We start from the raw sequence: 15,292 nt of genomic DNA, 5'->3' as shown, positions 1-15,292 counted from the left end.
ACTTGAAAATGTTTATCTGCTGTGTTCTTGGTCTGGTTTTCGTTCTTCACAAGCGTGCTATGTTAAACTAAGTTTCAGTGCTATTTCTGGATTATCTTAGTTTTCACTTTTTGCTAGTAATGTTAAAATAGTCTCACTTAAAAGAGATTTCTAGAAAAATAATTGCATATGGATCATTGCTGGAAAGTTTGAATAATTAGCTTAATTCTGCTATTTTTGCAGGACTTCAAGAATATGTTGAGGCAGTCTCATTTCAGTATTTTATCAAAACACGATCTTTGATTAGTGTTGAAGAGATCAACAAACAGCTAATATTTACAGCAGAAGACAGAGAAGAAACAACAAACATGGTAAAAGTTTTTCTTTTCTCATGTAACAAACATCTTTCTGGGATGGAAATGCAATGAGTAGGCTTAGTCATATTTTTGGCATCTGATTAAATAAGGCCGGTTAGAGAAATGATATTAGATATATATGTGAATTTTGACTCACTTGTTCAAAACATGCTTTTTATTCTGACAAGTAGTAAACTAAATCCATGGGATACAAGTTTATAAATTTCACATCCTTTTTATTCAGAGCAAACTGAACTCCTTCTGGTAGGGGGAAAGATCCAGGATAGAGAAATACAAGCAAACAAATTTAGAGGAGGGATTTTTAATGGCTGGGACTGCCTGTACGTCCTGGTGGTGTATAGTGTTGTAGCAAAAGTTGGGGGAGGCAAAAAAATCCAAGGCAGGATGACCTCCATGAATGAACTCTTACTGAACTGGTCACAGGAGGCACTGTATTCAGCTTCTGTTAAAATGCACTGCATGTGTCTTAGCTTGGTCATTTGTAACTTTCCTGGAATGGATCTTGATGCCTCCTCGCAGAGGACAAACTTGTGTCCCATCATACATTAGCCCTAATACCGTATCTGCTGTTTCTTGACTTGCCCGTACTCCTACCCTGCTCTAAATAGAACTTCTTGCGTAGGGACAAACTACTGCCACCAACCACAGTAAACTGGGTACAGTTTGATTGTTCCAGGGGATGAAAGGCTATGCTGTAGCAATGCACCGAAATGCACATTCAGTGCATGTGCAATGTACAGTAATGCACAGCACTACTGCTCTAGATGAATTCCTGAGTCTGCTTCTGTTGAAGGTGTTCTGCTGTAAAGCACTTTTTATTCTTTCTTCATTCTCTTGGTAAAACATTTGCAAAGAAGCCAAATTTTCAGGCTAAGTTCATTTGTTCTGACCAGAGGCAAACTCATTGTGGCACACTTGCTTTAACAAATTGTGAAGCTGTTAACACCTGCATACATGCCTATGACCAGATTTGTGAATTTGGGTGGATAGCATGTTATGGAAACAGGGGAACAGAAAGAAACTGTTATCTCCCAAGTTACCAGTATTTTGGCAATAAAAAGTACTGGAAACTTGGATATAGGAGCAAACCTGTAACTTTGTGCTGAGTTTTCTTCATGAAATATTTTTTTAGCCTTTTTAATGAGTTCAGTTGATATAAAACAGATTTGAGAACTATACCTATCAGCTTCTTGTAGAAAATATATTTTGAAATTCAAGATACTATTAAAAATTATATGATTTGTTTTCATAATGCACAGGTTCTTTGATTCTTGATTGCTTTGGTAGCTTTGGACAGGCCATTTAGGAAAAATTTAAATCTATTAGGCTGAGATCTGTTGGCCAAGAAAAAAAAGCAGCTGCAAATAAATGTTGGTACAAAGACATGGTAATTCTGTTTGCAAATAGAGATGGTAGAAGCAGGGTGTGTTTATCATGCTTGCTAGAAAGGAAATCACATCTCAAGTGGAAATGATGCGGTCATACCTTCTGGTATGGTGGAAGGAGATTAGTACTTGTGAAATCAGACTGTGTGGAAGTGCCATGTGATGTAATTTTCTGGAATGTTTTTAATTACCAGTTACATTAGATAAGTTAGTGTGTATTTGAACCATTAGAGACGTTTTTTTCATAGTTCTCAGTTCTGGACTTTGTTCTGTTCTGTCCTCAGACCTCCAGTTCCCATGATAAACAACAACACACTTGGAGCCTGAAGGTAACACCTGTAGATTACCTGCTGGGAGTGGCTGATCTAACTGGAGAGCTGATGCGGCTGTGCATCAGCAGTGTTGGAAACGGTGACATAGACACGCCTTTTGAACTGAGCCAGTTCTTACGTCAGATTTATGATGGGTTTACTTTCATTGGCAACACTGGACCTTACGAGGTATCTAAGAAGCTGTATACCTTGAAACAGAGTCTGGCAAAAGTAGAGAATGCCTGCTACACGTTAAAAGTACGGGGATCTGAAATCCCAAAGCACATGCTGGCTGATGTGTTCTCCACCAAAACAGAATTGATTGACCAAGAGGAGGGCCTTTCTTAAAATAAGGAGACTGTCACAACTCAGAAGGGAAGAGGACTTAGAGAAGGCTTTATAGTTATGTTTTGTGGGGTTTTGACCCTTCTCAAAGCTTTTTAGGTAGAGACATTTTTAGTTTTGTCTATAAGATGATTGTTTGCAGTGGTAATTTGTAACCAAAAATACCTTTTATGATGTGTAAGAGAACAAATGTTTGACTTTGTCCTCTCCGTATGGAATTTCCTGTATTGCTCCATTGTATCTTCTTTCAGAATGACCAAAATTTCCACTGTGCCCTACACCACTGATCGTCAGTTTGTGAGTCACTTCACACTGTTGTGATTGCTGTTATCAGTTTTCAGTGGAAAAGAAATGTTTAGGTACTGTTATTTAGCATTATCCATGTGTTTCTGCTGAGCCTTGTTTTCTGAGTGGTTGGGTTCTATACTCATGTTGTACCTAAAACAATGCACCTATGTATGTGTAAGTTCACCCCTTGACTTGAAACTGAGGTGGTCTCAAAGGTGCCATACAATTTCTCTCATTAATGCTTTTGAGCATGAAACTGAAACTAAGTCAACTTTCCACCAATTTATAATGGAGCTAATTACATCAGGTAAATAATACTGTGCACTCATTGTTTTGGGGCTCTGTTTAAATTGAGCTTTGTTGAAGTTAACGTTAGTACTTCACAGTTTTGACATGAGCTAGAAAATCCACAAAAAAAATCCCCTAACTGTGGAATATATTGGCTTACATTTTTTGTAATACGGTTTAATGCAGAATCTGACATCTTTCTGTTTGTAGATGAAAGCAGAAGAAGAACCACATATCTTTAGCATGAATAATTTGGTGTTAAGACAAGCAGTTTTTGTCCAAAACAAATGCGGTGTGGTGTTGGAAGTCTGTTCTCCATTGTTTGTGCTGCCCTGAGGACCTCCAGTGGGGTTGAACTGGTATAAGTGAAAAAGGGCTAGGCAAGCTTTAAATATCTGTATCGTGAGCATGTTCCTAGGGAAAGGAAATTGCAAACAGAAATAAGGCAGACATTCTGACTTCCACATTTATCTTTGAGGTGGGTATGTCACCATTGGCAAAAAATCAGGGCTTTCTGACGGTGTCTGAAGTTATGAAAGTCTAATAATGTACATTATGCTAAAGGAAAACAGATAAAACAACATGATCTTTAGACTCCAGGAAATAGGCCTCCCAAATGCAATTGAAAATACTGCATGTTTTTTATTTCCACTTCCATATGCTGTGATACTGCCAATATTTTTCCCATGAGCACGTCCTGACTAGCTGGGATTATCTGATATATGGATAGGAATGGGTAAATACATTTCTGTCACATTTTTCCATTGTTTCCACATAAAGCAATATGTGGTGGGTTGAAAAAGGAGTGGCTTTTTTCCTATTGTTTAATACTATTTTTTACAATAAATTCTGAAAAGCAGTCACTGCCTGTATGTTGGTCCTTTTGCCTCTCGGTCCCAATGGTAGATAACGGTGCAAGTTTCCCACTATGCAGGACTTGACTTGGAAATGTCACTTCAGTTCTAAATTCATACCCTGAGGGGCACTTTCTAATCCTGAATCTCTTTTCTGTTTCTCCCTGACTTTATTTTGTGAAGTTTAAAACCAAGTTAGGATAGAAACTTCATGTGATCCTCTTACATTTCTCCTTGTTTTTTCTCTGCTTTTCTGATGGGAGGAGAGGAAAAAAAGGAGAAGGATACTTATTAATAAGGAATGGTTTTGTTTTGTGTTGTTTTTTTCCCCCAGAAATATATGCATCTAGTATTTCAGTTAATGCAGGTGAGAGTATAGCTCTGTGTCTTTTGGCACAGATAAATTTACTGACAATAATTGCCTGTTGAGTGTATGTATGTGAAGCAAAAGCAGATAGTTACTAGAGGCATTGTGTGATGTTAAACAGAGGTCTGTCTCTTGTCTGCCCTAGCAGCTCTCAGGTGGAATTTAAAAATTTTCATGGCACAGTTTGAAAAGGGATGAGATGAACTCCAGCACATGGCAGTGCTTGGCGAAGAGACTTTCTGTCTCTCGCCATGGAACGAGCCACAGTGGCCACCGCTTTAGTCAGCTCCTGCTTTTGTACAGTCATTATTTTAAAATCACAGATGTCTAAGAAGCATACTGTTTTCTATCAGTCTTTAGAGGTTCTTTCAAAAAATACATATTGGTTCTAATGATTTTGAGATTTCTCTAGCCTTACAGAAAATTTAAAACTTTTTAATGACAGATGTGATTTCTAAACTTCAGGCTGCCTGTCTGCAATCAAAAGCTGTGAATTCTTTCTAATAGGGAGCAAAGTGTGTATATGGTGTATTAAAACACCAGCACAGATGGGAAATAGCGAATGGCCTGCAAACCTCCTGCTCAAGGAAATATTTTCCCCAAAAAACAATTAAACTGTAGCTATTTGAAAAGTGACAGACATTTATCAGCAAAACAAACTGCTAACCAAGCAATGGCAATTTTCCCATTTCTTATCCCATTACTCTGTGGAGCTATTGATATGCTTGGTCTACGGCCAGAACAGGACTACATCATAGCAGATGTTTCATGAGGGCAGCTCTGCGTGCTAAAAATCATCTGCCTTTCTAGAATCTCCTTTCTCAGAAATGATTTTTCTTTATGGGTTCACTGTTGTCCTGACTTAATTTGCAGTGAGGAAAATAAACCCAACCGCATTTAGCTTTCCAGAACTGCCAGAGAAGTTACGCAAGAGAAACTTCCTGTTGACAGGATACCTATGTCTGTCTACTTAGTCTTGCTTACTGGGATTATCAGTGAGTTCATTGAAAATCAAAAGAAAAAAAAAATTAAAACAGGACCTTTATAATATTTAGCATGTGAGGTGCCTTATGGAATTCTACGGACTGGATTCTGGCACTGCCCTCAAAGAATTCACAATTTAAGAGCAGGCAAAAGGGTAGCCAAGACAAACAAAAGATGGTAGAAATAGGGGGGAGATGAAGTGACGAGGGGAGGACAGGATTTTTACCAGAAGACCGTGTGTGGTAGTAGGTTGATATACCGCTTCCTATCCAGAAAATAAACTTGTCAAAACTTCAGAAAGCCTGCAGTGTGACAGAAAAGGGTTAGTTGGGAAGGGCAAAGGCAGTGGAGAGGCAAAATGGAAGGAAGTGAGGTAGAGACAAAGGGGGGAAGAGTGGCAAGGAGTGGGACAGCATGGAGGAAGACCAGGCTGAGCTGCGGGACAGCGGGTGCACATGTGAGTAGGGTGGGACTGGGGAGGATGTGGGACAGGAAGACAGCCCTGCAAGAAGTTGGAAACAACACTTTGAAACCAGGTGACTCAGCTATAAAAGAGATTTGGAGTTGATTGTCGGAGCCAAATTTAAAATGACCACAAGGTCCCCAAAGCATCTCTCTATCCTTGGGTTATAAATAAAAGGGGAACTTGATTTTCTGAGCAGCTGAGAACCTGCAGGTCCTGGACTGAGCAGGGTTTGCAAGCTTCCAGCCATACTGTCACAAATCAAAAAGCTCTTAGCTCCCACACTGCCCAACTTCCCAAGCACGTTCCCTTCACTCCTGTATTGGTAGCCACAAACCTTGATATATGAGCTACCGCTATTTGCAGGTGTTAGAGAATGGTTAGATATAGCTTTTAACATAAAGGAATGCTTACGGTGACCACTGTTTTCCCCTTCCATGCTGTTTACATGTCTGTTTCGCTGTCATTGCTGCTTCAACCCCCTCTCTGTTTCTTCCCCTTCTTTACTTATCCTTTCTGAGGCTGTACCGTTCTTTTGAGCCATTGCCCATGTCCATCCCATGGTCCTTTCCATGTTTAGCTGGCATCCTGAGGTAAAACATCTCCACGCAGGAAGAGGAATCGGTTGTTTTCTTAGGTAGGTTTGTCTACTTGCAGCTCCCAATTTGGAAGCAGCGCTCTGGCTGTGAGGGGAGAGGTCTGGTACTCCTGCACTCAGGTGGCCTGGTGCGTGTGTCCTGTGGCAGCCACAGTCCTGTGTGTCAGGACGGATGGGTGGGCAGATCTCACGTTGCTTTTGTAGGTGAGCAAACCTTAGTTATTCTGAGGTTTGCAATCATCGTGAGCCAAGGTAAATTGCCTACAAACATGAACGAAGTTTCTTCTCCAGTTCTGAGGAAGTTTGTCTTTGAGGAGTGTTATTTCCCACCAACTCCTTTTTACCTGACTCATTATCCCTTTGAAAGACCTATTTGCAGAATGTAGCAGAAGAGACTTGCCCGTGACTACTTCTGGAGCCAGTCGGTGCCTCCCTGGACAGTGGCCAAAAGTGATGTGATGGCTCCTTTCCCAGCTCCTCCCACAGGCCGGGCAGGCTCTGGTGTCCCTCTGGCCAGGGGCTGAACTCTTGAGCCTCCACTATTGGATTTCACAGTCCAGTGACATGTGGGTTCATCCTCTTTTTTTTTTTTCTTTTTTTTTTTTTTTTTTTTTTTCTTTTTTTTTCACCCCCTAGTGGTGGTGTTCTCATGCCATGCAGATGTTTGCTCCTCCCAAAGAAAGCCACTGTTGTGTGGGGCTCTGCTCCTCCACTGCCACAACAGCTCAGGTGACTTATTGAGCCCGGTATAAAAATGTATCTCAGCTACTGGTGCAGTGCAGGCTTCACGGGACATCATCCATCTTTGGGTACTTCTCCCAGAGCCCTGTGCTTTTGTGCAGGCTCACAAGTCCCTTTTAATCCAGAAGGGTCCTTCCACTTCCGTTTATTTCTTCCTCAAGGTCCTCTCCTCCGATGGCCCCTGCAAGAAGAGCTGGCAGAACTGACTGTGCACAAGTGGATCTGGAAATCGCCCAGGTTCTGTTTAGCTTTTGCTAAAACGAGCTTGTGCATGCGTGGGGACAGGAAGCAGGTGGGTGAAGGATGCACTTGAACAGCCAGCCCCGGGTGTTTGGATGTCACGGGAATACTGTGAAGTGCCAGCAGCCTCATTTCGGGGTGTGGGGGGAAGGCGGGTCGCTTCTCTCCTTGCAGCAAGGACTGCCGGTAGGGCCGCTTTGCTCTGTGACCCTCGCACCGCAAGGGCAAGGTGACAGACAGGAGGTGTCGGGGCTGTGCGGACAGTGAGTGAGATGAAGCCGGGCGGGGCCCTATCGCCAGTCCGTCCCGATAACCGCGCTGGGAACGCTGGCGCTGAATTCCCACCCTTCACACAATCCCATTTTCTCAGCGGAACCGGTGGTCCCAACCCTCTCCCCGTGGGCAGCGCAGGCAGCCGGGCGGCTGGGTGCTGACACCTCGTGGTGCAGATCCTTCCTTTGCCTTCTCCTCGGAGCTCTTCTCCAGCCTTTTCAGCTCGGCCTTCGCCTGCGGTGGCTCCCGGCCCATGTGCTGTGGAAGAAATGTTGCTTTACGGGAGCAAAGCCATAGTTAGTGAGTAATTGCGATTCTTCTCCCTGAATTCATGCAGAGCCTTACCGGTTTGCAGTTACACCCATGTTCCTAAGTCACTTGGGCTCATTTGAGATTCTTACCTCTCTATAAAAAAACTTTTATCATCTATTAAGTGTTGGGGTAGGGTTTACCCGGGTCCTACTTTAGGAACGTGTTGTCCAGGGAAAGGGGAACCGTGGGCATCTGTGCGAGAGACCCGAGCTTGTGACTAAACCGTGACGCTCATTGTAAAGAATGTAAAAGGTTTAAACTCAACCTTAACAGGGCCTGTGCTCTACGTGAACTGGTCAGGGCAGATATAAGCTTTCAATTTTTTTCCAGATATATGCTTAACTTCTCTGGGCCTGCCTTCTTACTAAAAGGATTCGTATTTGTCAGTTTCAAGAGAACATATATTTGTTCTGCCACCTAGTGTCCAGCTGTAGAAATACCCAAACCAGCTTCTGGGGGTTTTTGAGTTGCAAGTTATTTGTTGCTTTCTCTTTAAGTTATTATGAACACAATTAATGGTGCAGTGTATGTGTAATTTTTAGACTTAGGTAGGTGTCATGGTTTAACCCCAGGTGGCAGTAAGCCCCACGCAGCGGCTCGCTCACTCCCCCGGTTGGGATGGCAGAGAGACTCGGAAGACTAAAAGTGAGAAAACCTGTGGGTTGAGATAAAGACAGTTTAACAGGTAAAGCAAAAGCTGCATGCACAAGCAAAGCAAAATGAGGAATTCATTCACTACTTCCCATGGGCAGGCAGGTATTCAGCCATCTCCAGAAAGCAGGGCTCCATCATGCGTAACAGTGACTTAGGAAGACAAACACCATCACTCCCAACGTCCCCCCTTCCTTCTTCTTCCCCCAGTTTTCTATGCTGAGCATGACACCATATGGTATGGAATATCCCTTTGGTCAGTTGGGGTCAGCTGTCCCCCGTGTCCCCTCCCAGCTGCTTGTGCACCCCCAGCCCCCTCACTGGTGGGCTGGTGTGAGGAGCAGAAAGGCCTTGACTCCGGGTAAGCACTGCTCAGCAGTAACAGAAGCATCCCTGAATTATCTACACTGTTTCCAGCACAAATCCACAGCACAGCCCCACACTAGCTACTGTGAAGGAAATTAACTCTCTCCCAGCCCAAACCAGCACAATAGGCCAATGACAGTAATAAATTACACTCAGCACCTTCTACTATTTGGAAATTTTGGGAATAGCAGGGAATAGCATATGTTTATTTTATATCTCATCATACATGTGTATGGTGTTTTGAAGCCAAATAAAAAGCCATGTGAAACTTTGACTAGACTTGTTCTTGCAGACTTGTGAATTATTACAAATACTCTTATTTGAGCTAGTACATTTAAGGAGTACCAGTGCTAATAAGGATTTGTAGACTTGAGTCCTAAATTCTTTAATTTATATTATAATCATGATACCTGTACAAGAAAATGCAAGCCCTTTTTTAGCTTTTAGAAAGCCCTCAGGTAGAAAGCACAAGTGACTTCAAACCCACAAGACATAAAAGCAGCTGTGCTGTGCTCTGTGAACATAATGGGGCTGGGGTTGGTGTTCAAGCCCTGAGACATTGCCCAGTTGATGACAAAGATGAGTCGGTCCCTCTCGTTGCCCTGGTCCATCAGCTCTCCCTTGCCTGTGCTTCTCAGGGGTGCCCTGGGCCAACAGGAGAGACCTGGCATGCATCACATCAGAGGGATGATGGAGCACCACCGTGAGCTTTTAAAGGGGATACTTGTTATTTGGATTGCGCCAGTGGAAAGGCACCAATACCAATCACTTATAAAATTGCATCAGTAGACTTCAGAAATGGTGGCACTGTCACTATGGAGATTTATTTATTCTAGAGGTCATTCAAGGGTTATTTAAGGGTCCTCCTTCTCCTACAGGGCCCATTCATTGCTGAGTACTTTCCACAGGATACCCACACTGGGACTGAAAGCCGTTAAAGAGCACACAGCTCTCCTGTTCTTAAATCCACTGTTCCTGCTTGTCCTACACCTGACTCCAGGGTGGCACACTGGAAACGATCAGGCAAGGCTGGTGTGTCTGGGCACATGGCTGCAGGCATCTATCACTACCCAGGCACTCAGCAATACAAAATTAGCCCTGGTTTATGTTATATTTCCATGGTTGTATCCAAGCATCTTTGGCTTTTTGTAGCTTAGCTTGGGGCCAGACACCCCATTCATGTAAACTGCTTTCTGGATTACAGCCACAGGAGGAAGGAGCTGCTTGTAAGTTTTGGAGCAGTTCCTTTGCCTGTGGAAGATCACAGGTTTTGGAGGGATTTATGGCTTTTTCTGACATGGTTTAACAAAGACTGAGATTACGTATGAATCTCTGAATGTATAGGACCCAACTCACAGTGTGTATAAAGGAAGGAGAGAATTGGAGTCCTCTCAGTCTTTTTGACAAACTCAGGTGAGATTCCAGGTGGTGTCTTCAGTAAAACCACTCTGAAATCCCTGGCTCTGGCAAGGAAGTTAGTGGCATCCTTCACCTGCTGAAATGCAGCAGCTACATCCTGCAGCTCTGCCTCAGGTCAAAGCTTTCCCTGAAGTCCTCAGGAGTTCTGAGCTGAACTCCGTGCTCCCTCCGGGTGGCAGGAAAACCCAGAGAGAGATAGCTACAAAGGTGTCTCTGCGTCTCAGCAGCTTTTGCCTGGCCTGTCTGTGGCCCTGCTTCTTTTCTGATTCTGGTCTCCTTTGCTTCTGGGAATCCCATTTTGCTGTAGGGTGTTACCATGAGGGTTTGCTGATGCAGCACCTGAAAATTGAATAACAGGTATATGGGCACATTCTTGTATTTTTGCCTTATTTCCCGTGCACTTGCCTCCCCACTGCCCTGTGCACGCACAAGGAGCATGCCCATAAACATGTGGAGGAGGTGAACTGTGAGGTGAGAGAGTTTGCTCACAATGAGATATCCCACAAAGACAACAACTGACTGAAAAAATGCGTGAGAGCATTACAAGACAGCAGAGTGACAGGATGGGGAAACAGGCTGGCTGTAGGTGGATGTGAAGTGATACACACAGGGAAAAATAATCTCTTGATAATCAACTTGATGCTCATCAGCAAGCAAAAAAAATCCAGTCAAATGTTTGGAAGTATTAGGAAAGGACTAGAAAAAAAGATGAGGGTATGCTGTATACATGTCACTATGAATCCCTGTGTTACCGGCTTTTGAACGTGACTCTCATCCCTCATCTCAAAAAAGATATAGCAGAACTGGAAAAGGTCCAGAAAAGGGCAGAAAAGATGACCAAAGGTAGGGAACAGTTTCTCTATGAAAGGAAGCTATGGAAGTCTAGTGGGCTGGAATCCTTCAGCCTGGAAAAAAATGATGTGAAGGTGGGTATAACAGAGGTCTGCAGAGTTATGTGTGCCTTAGAGAAGGTGGATGTGGAGCAGCCGCTCACTGTCTCTGCCATGAGAAGAATTAGATGCCATCAGCTGTAGCTGGCCACAGCCGGGCTCAGAGCAGCACCAGCAGCTGGTGCCTCGCACAGCGGGTGCAGGCCTGGGGAGCCCCTCACCCCTGGGAAACACCTCACCCCTGGGTGCCGCATGCTGTGGCCATACTTATGCTCGTGTGTGTTTCAGCAGAGGAGAATAGAGTTTGAACAAGGTTTCCTGGGTCATTGAAGCTTTCTACCAGAGCCAGCTATGTCTTACACCCTTCACATCAAGCTCCCCCAGCAAACTGGATGGGTTTCTCACACAGGGCGTGGGACTGGGAAGAGGACAGGGTGAGGGTGGCCACAGCTCTTAAACACAGCAGGGCAAGGCCTCGAGAAGCGGTGGGGATCCAGACTGTGCACGTAGCAACACGCAGGAGAGCATCTCAACACACCATCCTACTGCTGGATGTGCTTCAGGCACAGCTCTACAGCACAAATGGGACCACCGCAGCATCCCCCAGGCTTGCCCTGAGCTCTCGCTTGCCACAAAACTCACACCGTGTGAGCTAACACAGGTTTTGGTGTCAATGTCCTTAAATTGTTTGTCTCTGTTTGTAACAGGCTTGTATTGATTTAAGTTAATTTGGTTACCCCAAAAAAGGGTTGTGCTGATTGCTCTAAATGGATTAAATAGTGATTTTACTTAAACTGATGGCAGGCTTGTGTGTAGACAGGGCCTGGAGCTTTGTAAACTAATGACTTGGCAGTAATGCAATGAGTTTTTTTAGACAGCTGAGAGCAACCTGTTGTTTTAAAATAAGACCGTAAGTGTGTTACTGTTCTAGTAAATAGTCCCCAAAAGTGTAATTTTCCACTCCCTTGGGCTCCTTCTGAATCCTGACAGATCTCTTTGCTAACTCTCACTTTTTTGATAATAATTTGGCAGCTACTTTTACTCCAAATGGATTTTGGGTTAAAACCAAGTGTAAAACATTGAAATTTTTTCCAATTTCTGGCAAGATTTTCTAATTTTTGTTCACCTTCCTAGCCTGCTAAATTTTCTACATTTTTGGCAATGGAAAAAAGTTTGTCTTCATTTTTTATAAAAATTCAGATAGAAGAAAAATGCAAATGAGCCCAGCTTCTGCCAACAGCAGGGACCTTTCCCCACAAGTGAGACCTGAGAGAAGGACAGGTCCGTAAGCAGCCGCTGTTTAATTTCTTCATCAGAAAAGAGCAAGGGTGAGATTAGCCCTTGGCCATTAAATCTTTTGTGCCTGAATCATCTCAGTGGGAAGAAACCACTGTATCTGCATAAAGACTTTCCCATCTGCCTCTGAACCAGGCAACTGAGCTTCTGCCAAGTGAATCTTGACTTCACAGGGCTTCTCTCTATCAAACTGCAAATCCCATTTTGATTCATCTGCTTTCTCTGTTGATGTTTTTGTCTCCAGGTTGGGACTGAAATTTGAAAATAAAATGACTCCAAACCAGTGAGTCACTGAGCCTTGGTTATCTTTGGTTTGCAAGGAAGCCTGTTGAGGTACTGAATAAGCCTTAGCTCAGAAAACAACCATCCAGCAGGTATGCTGTGATCCCTTTCTGTCTTAGGCAGGTTTATGGAACCAGAAGCAGAAAGTTGGTGGCAAGAGTGAGAGGAGATTCCGTGCCTCAGGGGACAAAGAGAAGAGGAGGAAGGAAAAGCTCAGGGCTACCAACAGGACAGCAATTGGAGACCAAGAACCTGAATTACCTAGAGAAATGAGTACATGGAAACCCAGTGTGCACTAAGACAAATTTTTGGCAAAGAGGTTTCTATACCACTGGTGCACATTGGATCCTGGACTGTTGTCTGCATTCCTGGATCCTGGAAATTGTATCTGGAGCACAATAACCTGGAGCACATGTAGAGGTGAAGCTGTGGGAGACAGAGGAGACACAAATCAGGCAAATCAGTGGTTAGAGCATTTCTGGAGGAGCTGGGTTACCCAGGAGTAACAAAATGATCCTTTGTCCAAGACATAGGCCAAAAAGATCAAGGGAATCAGCACTGTAAAAGCAAGCGGGTTGGGTGTGACCCAACCGCAGCAGGTTGCTGGGGGTGGTGGTCAGTAAGGGGTAGGGAAGGGTGAAAGCATGGCCACAAGACAGTCCCACAGCCATAAACTTGTAACCCTGCGGCAATAAGGACTGTGGAAGCCATCCCCATCTTTACTGACCCCCTTGCCAGAGCAATCTGCCAGTGGACGAATGTCCTTTCACCCCTCCTTCTAACCCACAGCATGTCCCCAGCTGTTGGTGCAACCCCTGGCCCTGCGACTGCACTGGTCCCTCTCACATACATCCTCAGCGCCCATGACCAGGTGTGTCAGGAGCACTGATGAATTGTCCTTACATGAGGGAAAGCGAGCTGATACTCCACTATGCACTTAGGATAAGGATACAGACCGTGGCAAAGCAAGGCCCTGGATCCACATGCCTCCTAGGCTCCAGTTCCTTCCTACTCATCACCCAGGATGTACCATCCAGCCCCCATAAAGTAAACCTCCACCAGAAGCCAGGAGCTCTTCCCTGTCTTGTACCTGGCTGACAGGCCAGTGAGCAAGGCTCAGGGACTGATCATTGAGACATCTGATCCAAATCCAGAGGCTTGGGGGTAGAGATATTTGCCAAATAATAATCACAGTATCATCTTCTTGCCTTGAATGCCTGAAATGTAGGTGAACAGGTCCTAACCAAACTGACTGAAACCGTTGCACAGAGCTGATGGGACAGCTAGACTGGGAATAAGGCCATTTATCCCCCCCTCCTGTTTGCCATCAGGTGGTGTCTGAGAGCTCCTTCTGGACAGCTTCAAAGCTATTCCAGGCTCACAGCAGAAAATGCTGCCCATGAGGGATGCCCTGCCCTGGAACACATCCCTCCCTGGGCTATGAGTCGTAAAATAAACTCTCAGATCAGAATGTCTGGCTTTGCTACAAAGGACTACAAAGCTCACAATGAGTAAAAGAATATCCTACAAAATCCTTCTTCAGACTTCCCCGAGCTTCTTCCATGAAACAATTAGTGGATGCTCTTGTTTTGAACTCTGTGACTCACTCCTGTAATTTAGTTGTGGCCTGTGATCACTCAGTCGCTTAATACAGTGCGGGGAAATAGGCAATTGTGAGAATTTCCTCTCTCCCTCCCTCAGCCCCTCTTGTAGCTCTGTGGCACGTTACACTGCAGCACCATACCTGGATGCTCACATCCCAGATGCGCCGGCTCACCCTTCAGGCAATACTTCCTCACAGTATTAAATGGTGATCAGGAAGGTTTCTCAAAGAGAAAATGCATCTCATTATGTTTTACAGTACTTCGTAATCCAGCTGCAAGTGCAGTCCTTTAATCAATGGTCTTAATAGTTACGTTGTGGCTTGGCTCTATTAGAGTTTTATTTTTAATGTAGTATCTTCTGTCTGTGTGCATGTGTGTGTGTCTTTGTAAAAACTCCATTAAAGCTAATAGACTCCATTAAACAATTACACTGGCTAATGTCTCCCACATTCTTTTCTATTAACCATATTAAACTTTGCCTGTCAGCAGTATATTTACTGTTATGAACTAGTAAGTGATTTTTAATCACTGGATTTGCATAACATACACATTTGTGTAACTTTCCAAGTAGATGGCAGGTACGAAAGACAATTAACAATTAAACCAAAAGTGTTTCCAGACATTCTCAGCAGCCACAGAATGTGTTTGGAGGCTTCTCTGAGCTTACCTTGCCTTGGTCATGCTGTGATAATTTTGGCAGCAGAGCAAGGAAAAAGGCCTCAATAATTTGCCAGCTTTTCCAAGTCTAAAAGACAATGAAAACAGAAAAATGTAAAATTCCTCCTGCTGGTACCAGAAGCCCTGCTTTGTGTCCATTTGTTACGAGGAAAAGATTATTTCATTCTCTGGCTGCTGACTACCGAGTGCTGAATTTCTGCTGTTAACAGGAGTGGCAGAAGGGGCTGTGACAGGAGTGTCCCCAGCAGAGCAAGCTGCAGCGTCCTGCACACAAGGCTCCTGCTGGCCGCCGAGAGTGGCC

The 15,292-nt window shown here is 44.1% G+C and overlaps 1 protein-coding gene across 1 annotated transcript; it reads left to right on the top strand.

Annotated features, from left to right (window-relative positions):
• Positions 1-215: 215 nt before the first annotated feature.
• Positions 216-2,825, top strand: LOC104469938 (translin-associated protein X-like). The gene is made up of 2 exons (XM_010084684.1): positions 216-350; positions 2,026-2,825. The coding sequence occupies exons 1-2, from the start codon at positions 348-350 to the stop codon at positions 2,398-2,400; spliced, it is 378 nt and encodes a 125-aa protein (XP_010082986.1). The 5' UTR covers positions 216-347; the 3' UTR covers positions 2,401-2,825.
• Positions 2,826-15,292: the final 12,467 nt, after the last annotated feature.

Source organism: Pterocles gutturalis, unplaced genomic scaffold, assembly GCF_000699245.1.
Source record: "Pterocles gutturalis isolate BGI_N339 unplaced genomic scaffold, ASM69924v1 scaffold7960, whole genome shotgun sequence".
In the NCBI taxonomy this organism is placed as follows: domain Eukaryota; kingdom Metazoa; phylum Chordata; class Aves; order Pterocliformes; family Pteroclidae; genus Pterocles; species Pterocles gutturalis.
Note: the sequence above shows the minus strand (reverse complement) of the source record. Positions and strands in the feature narration are given on the sequence as shown.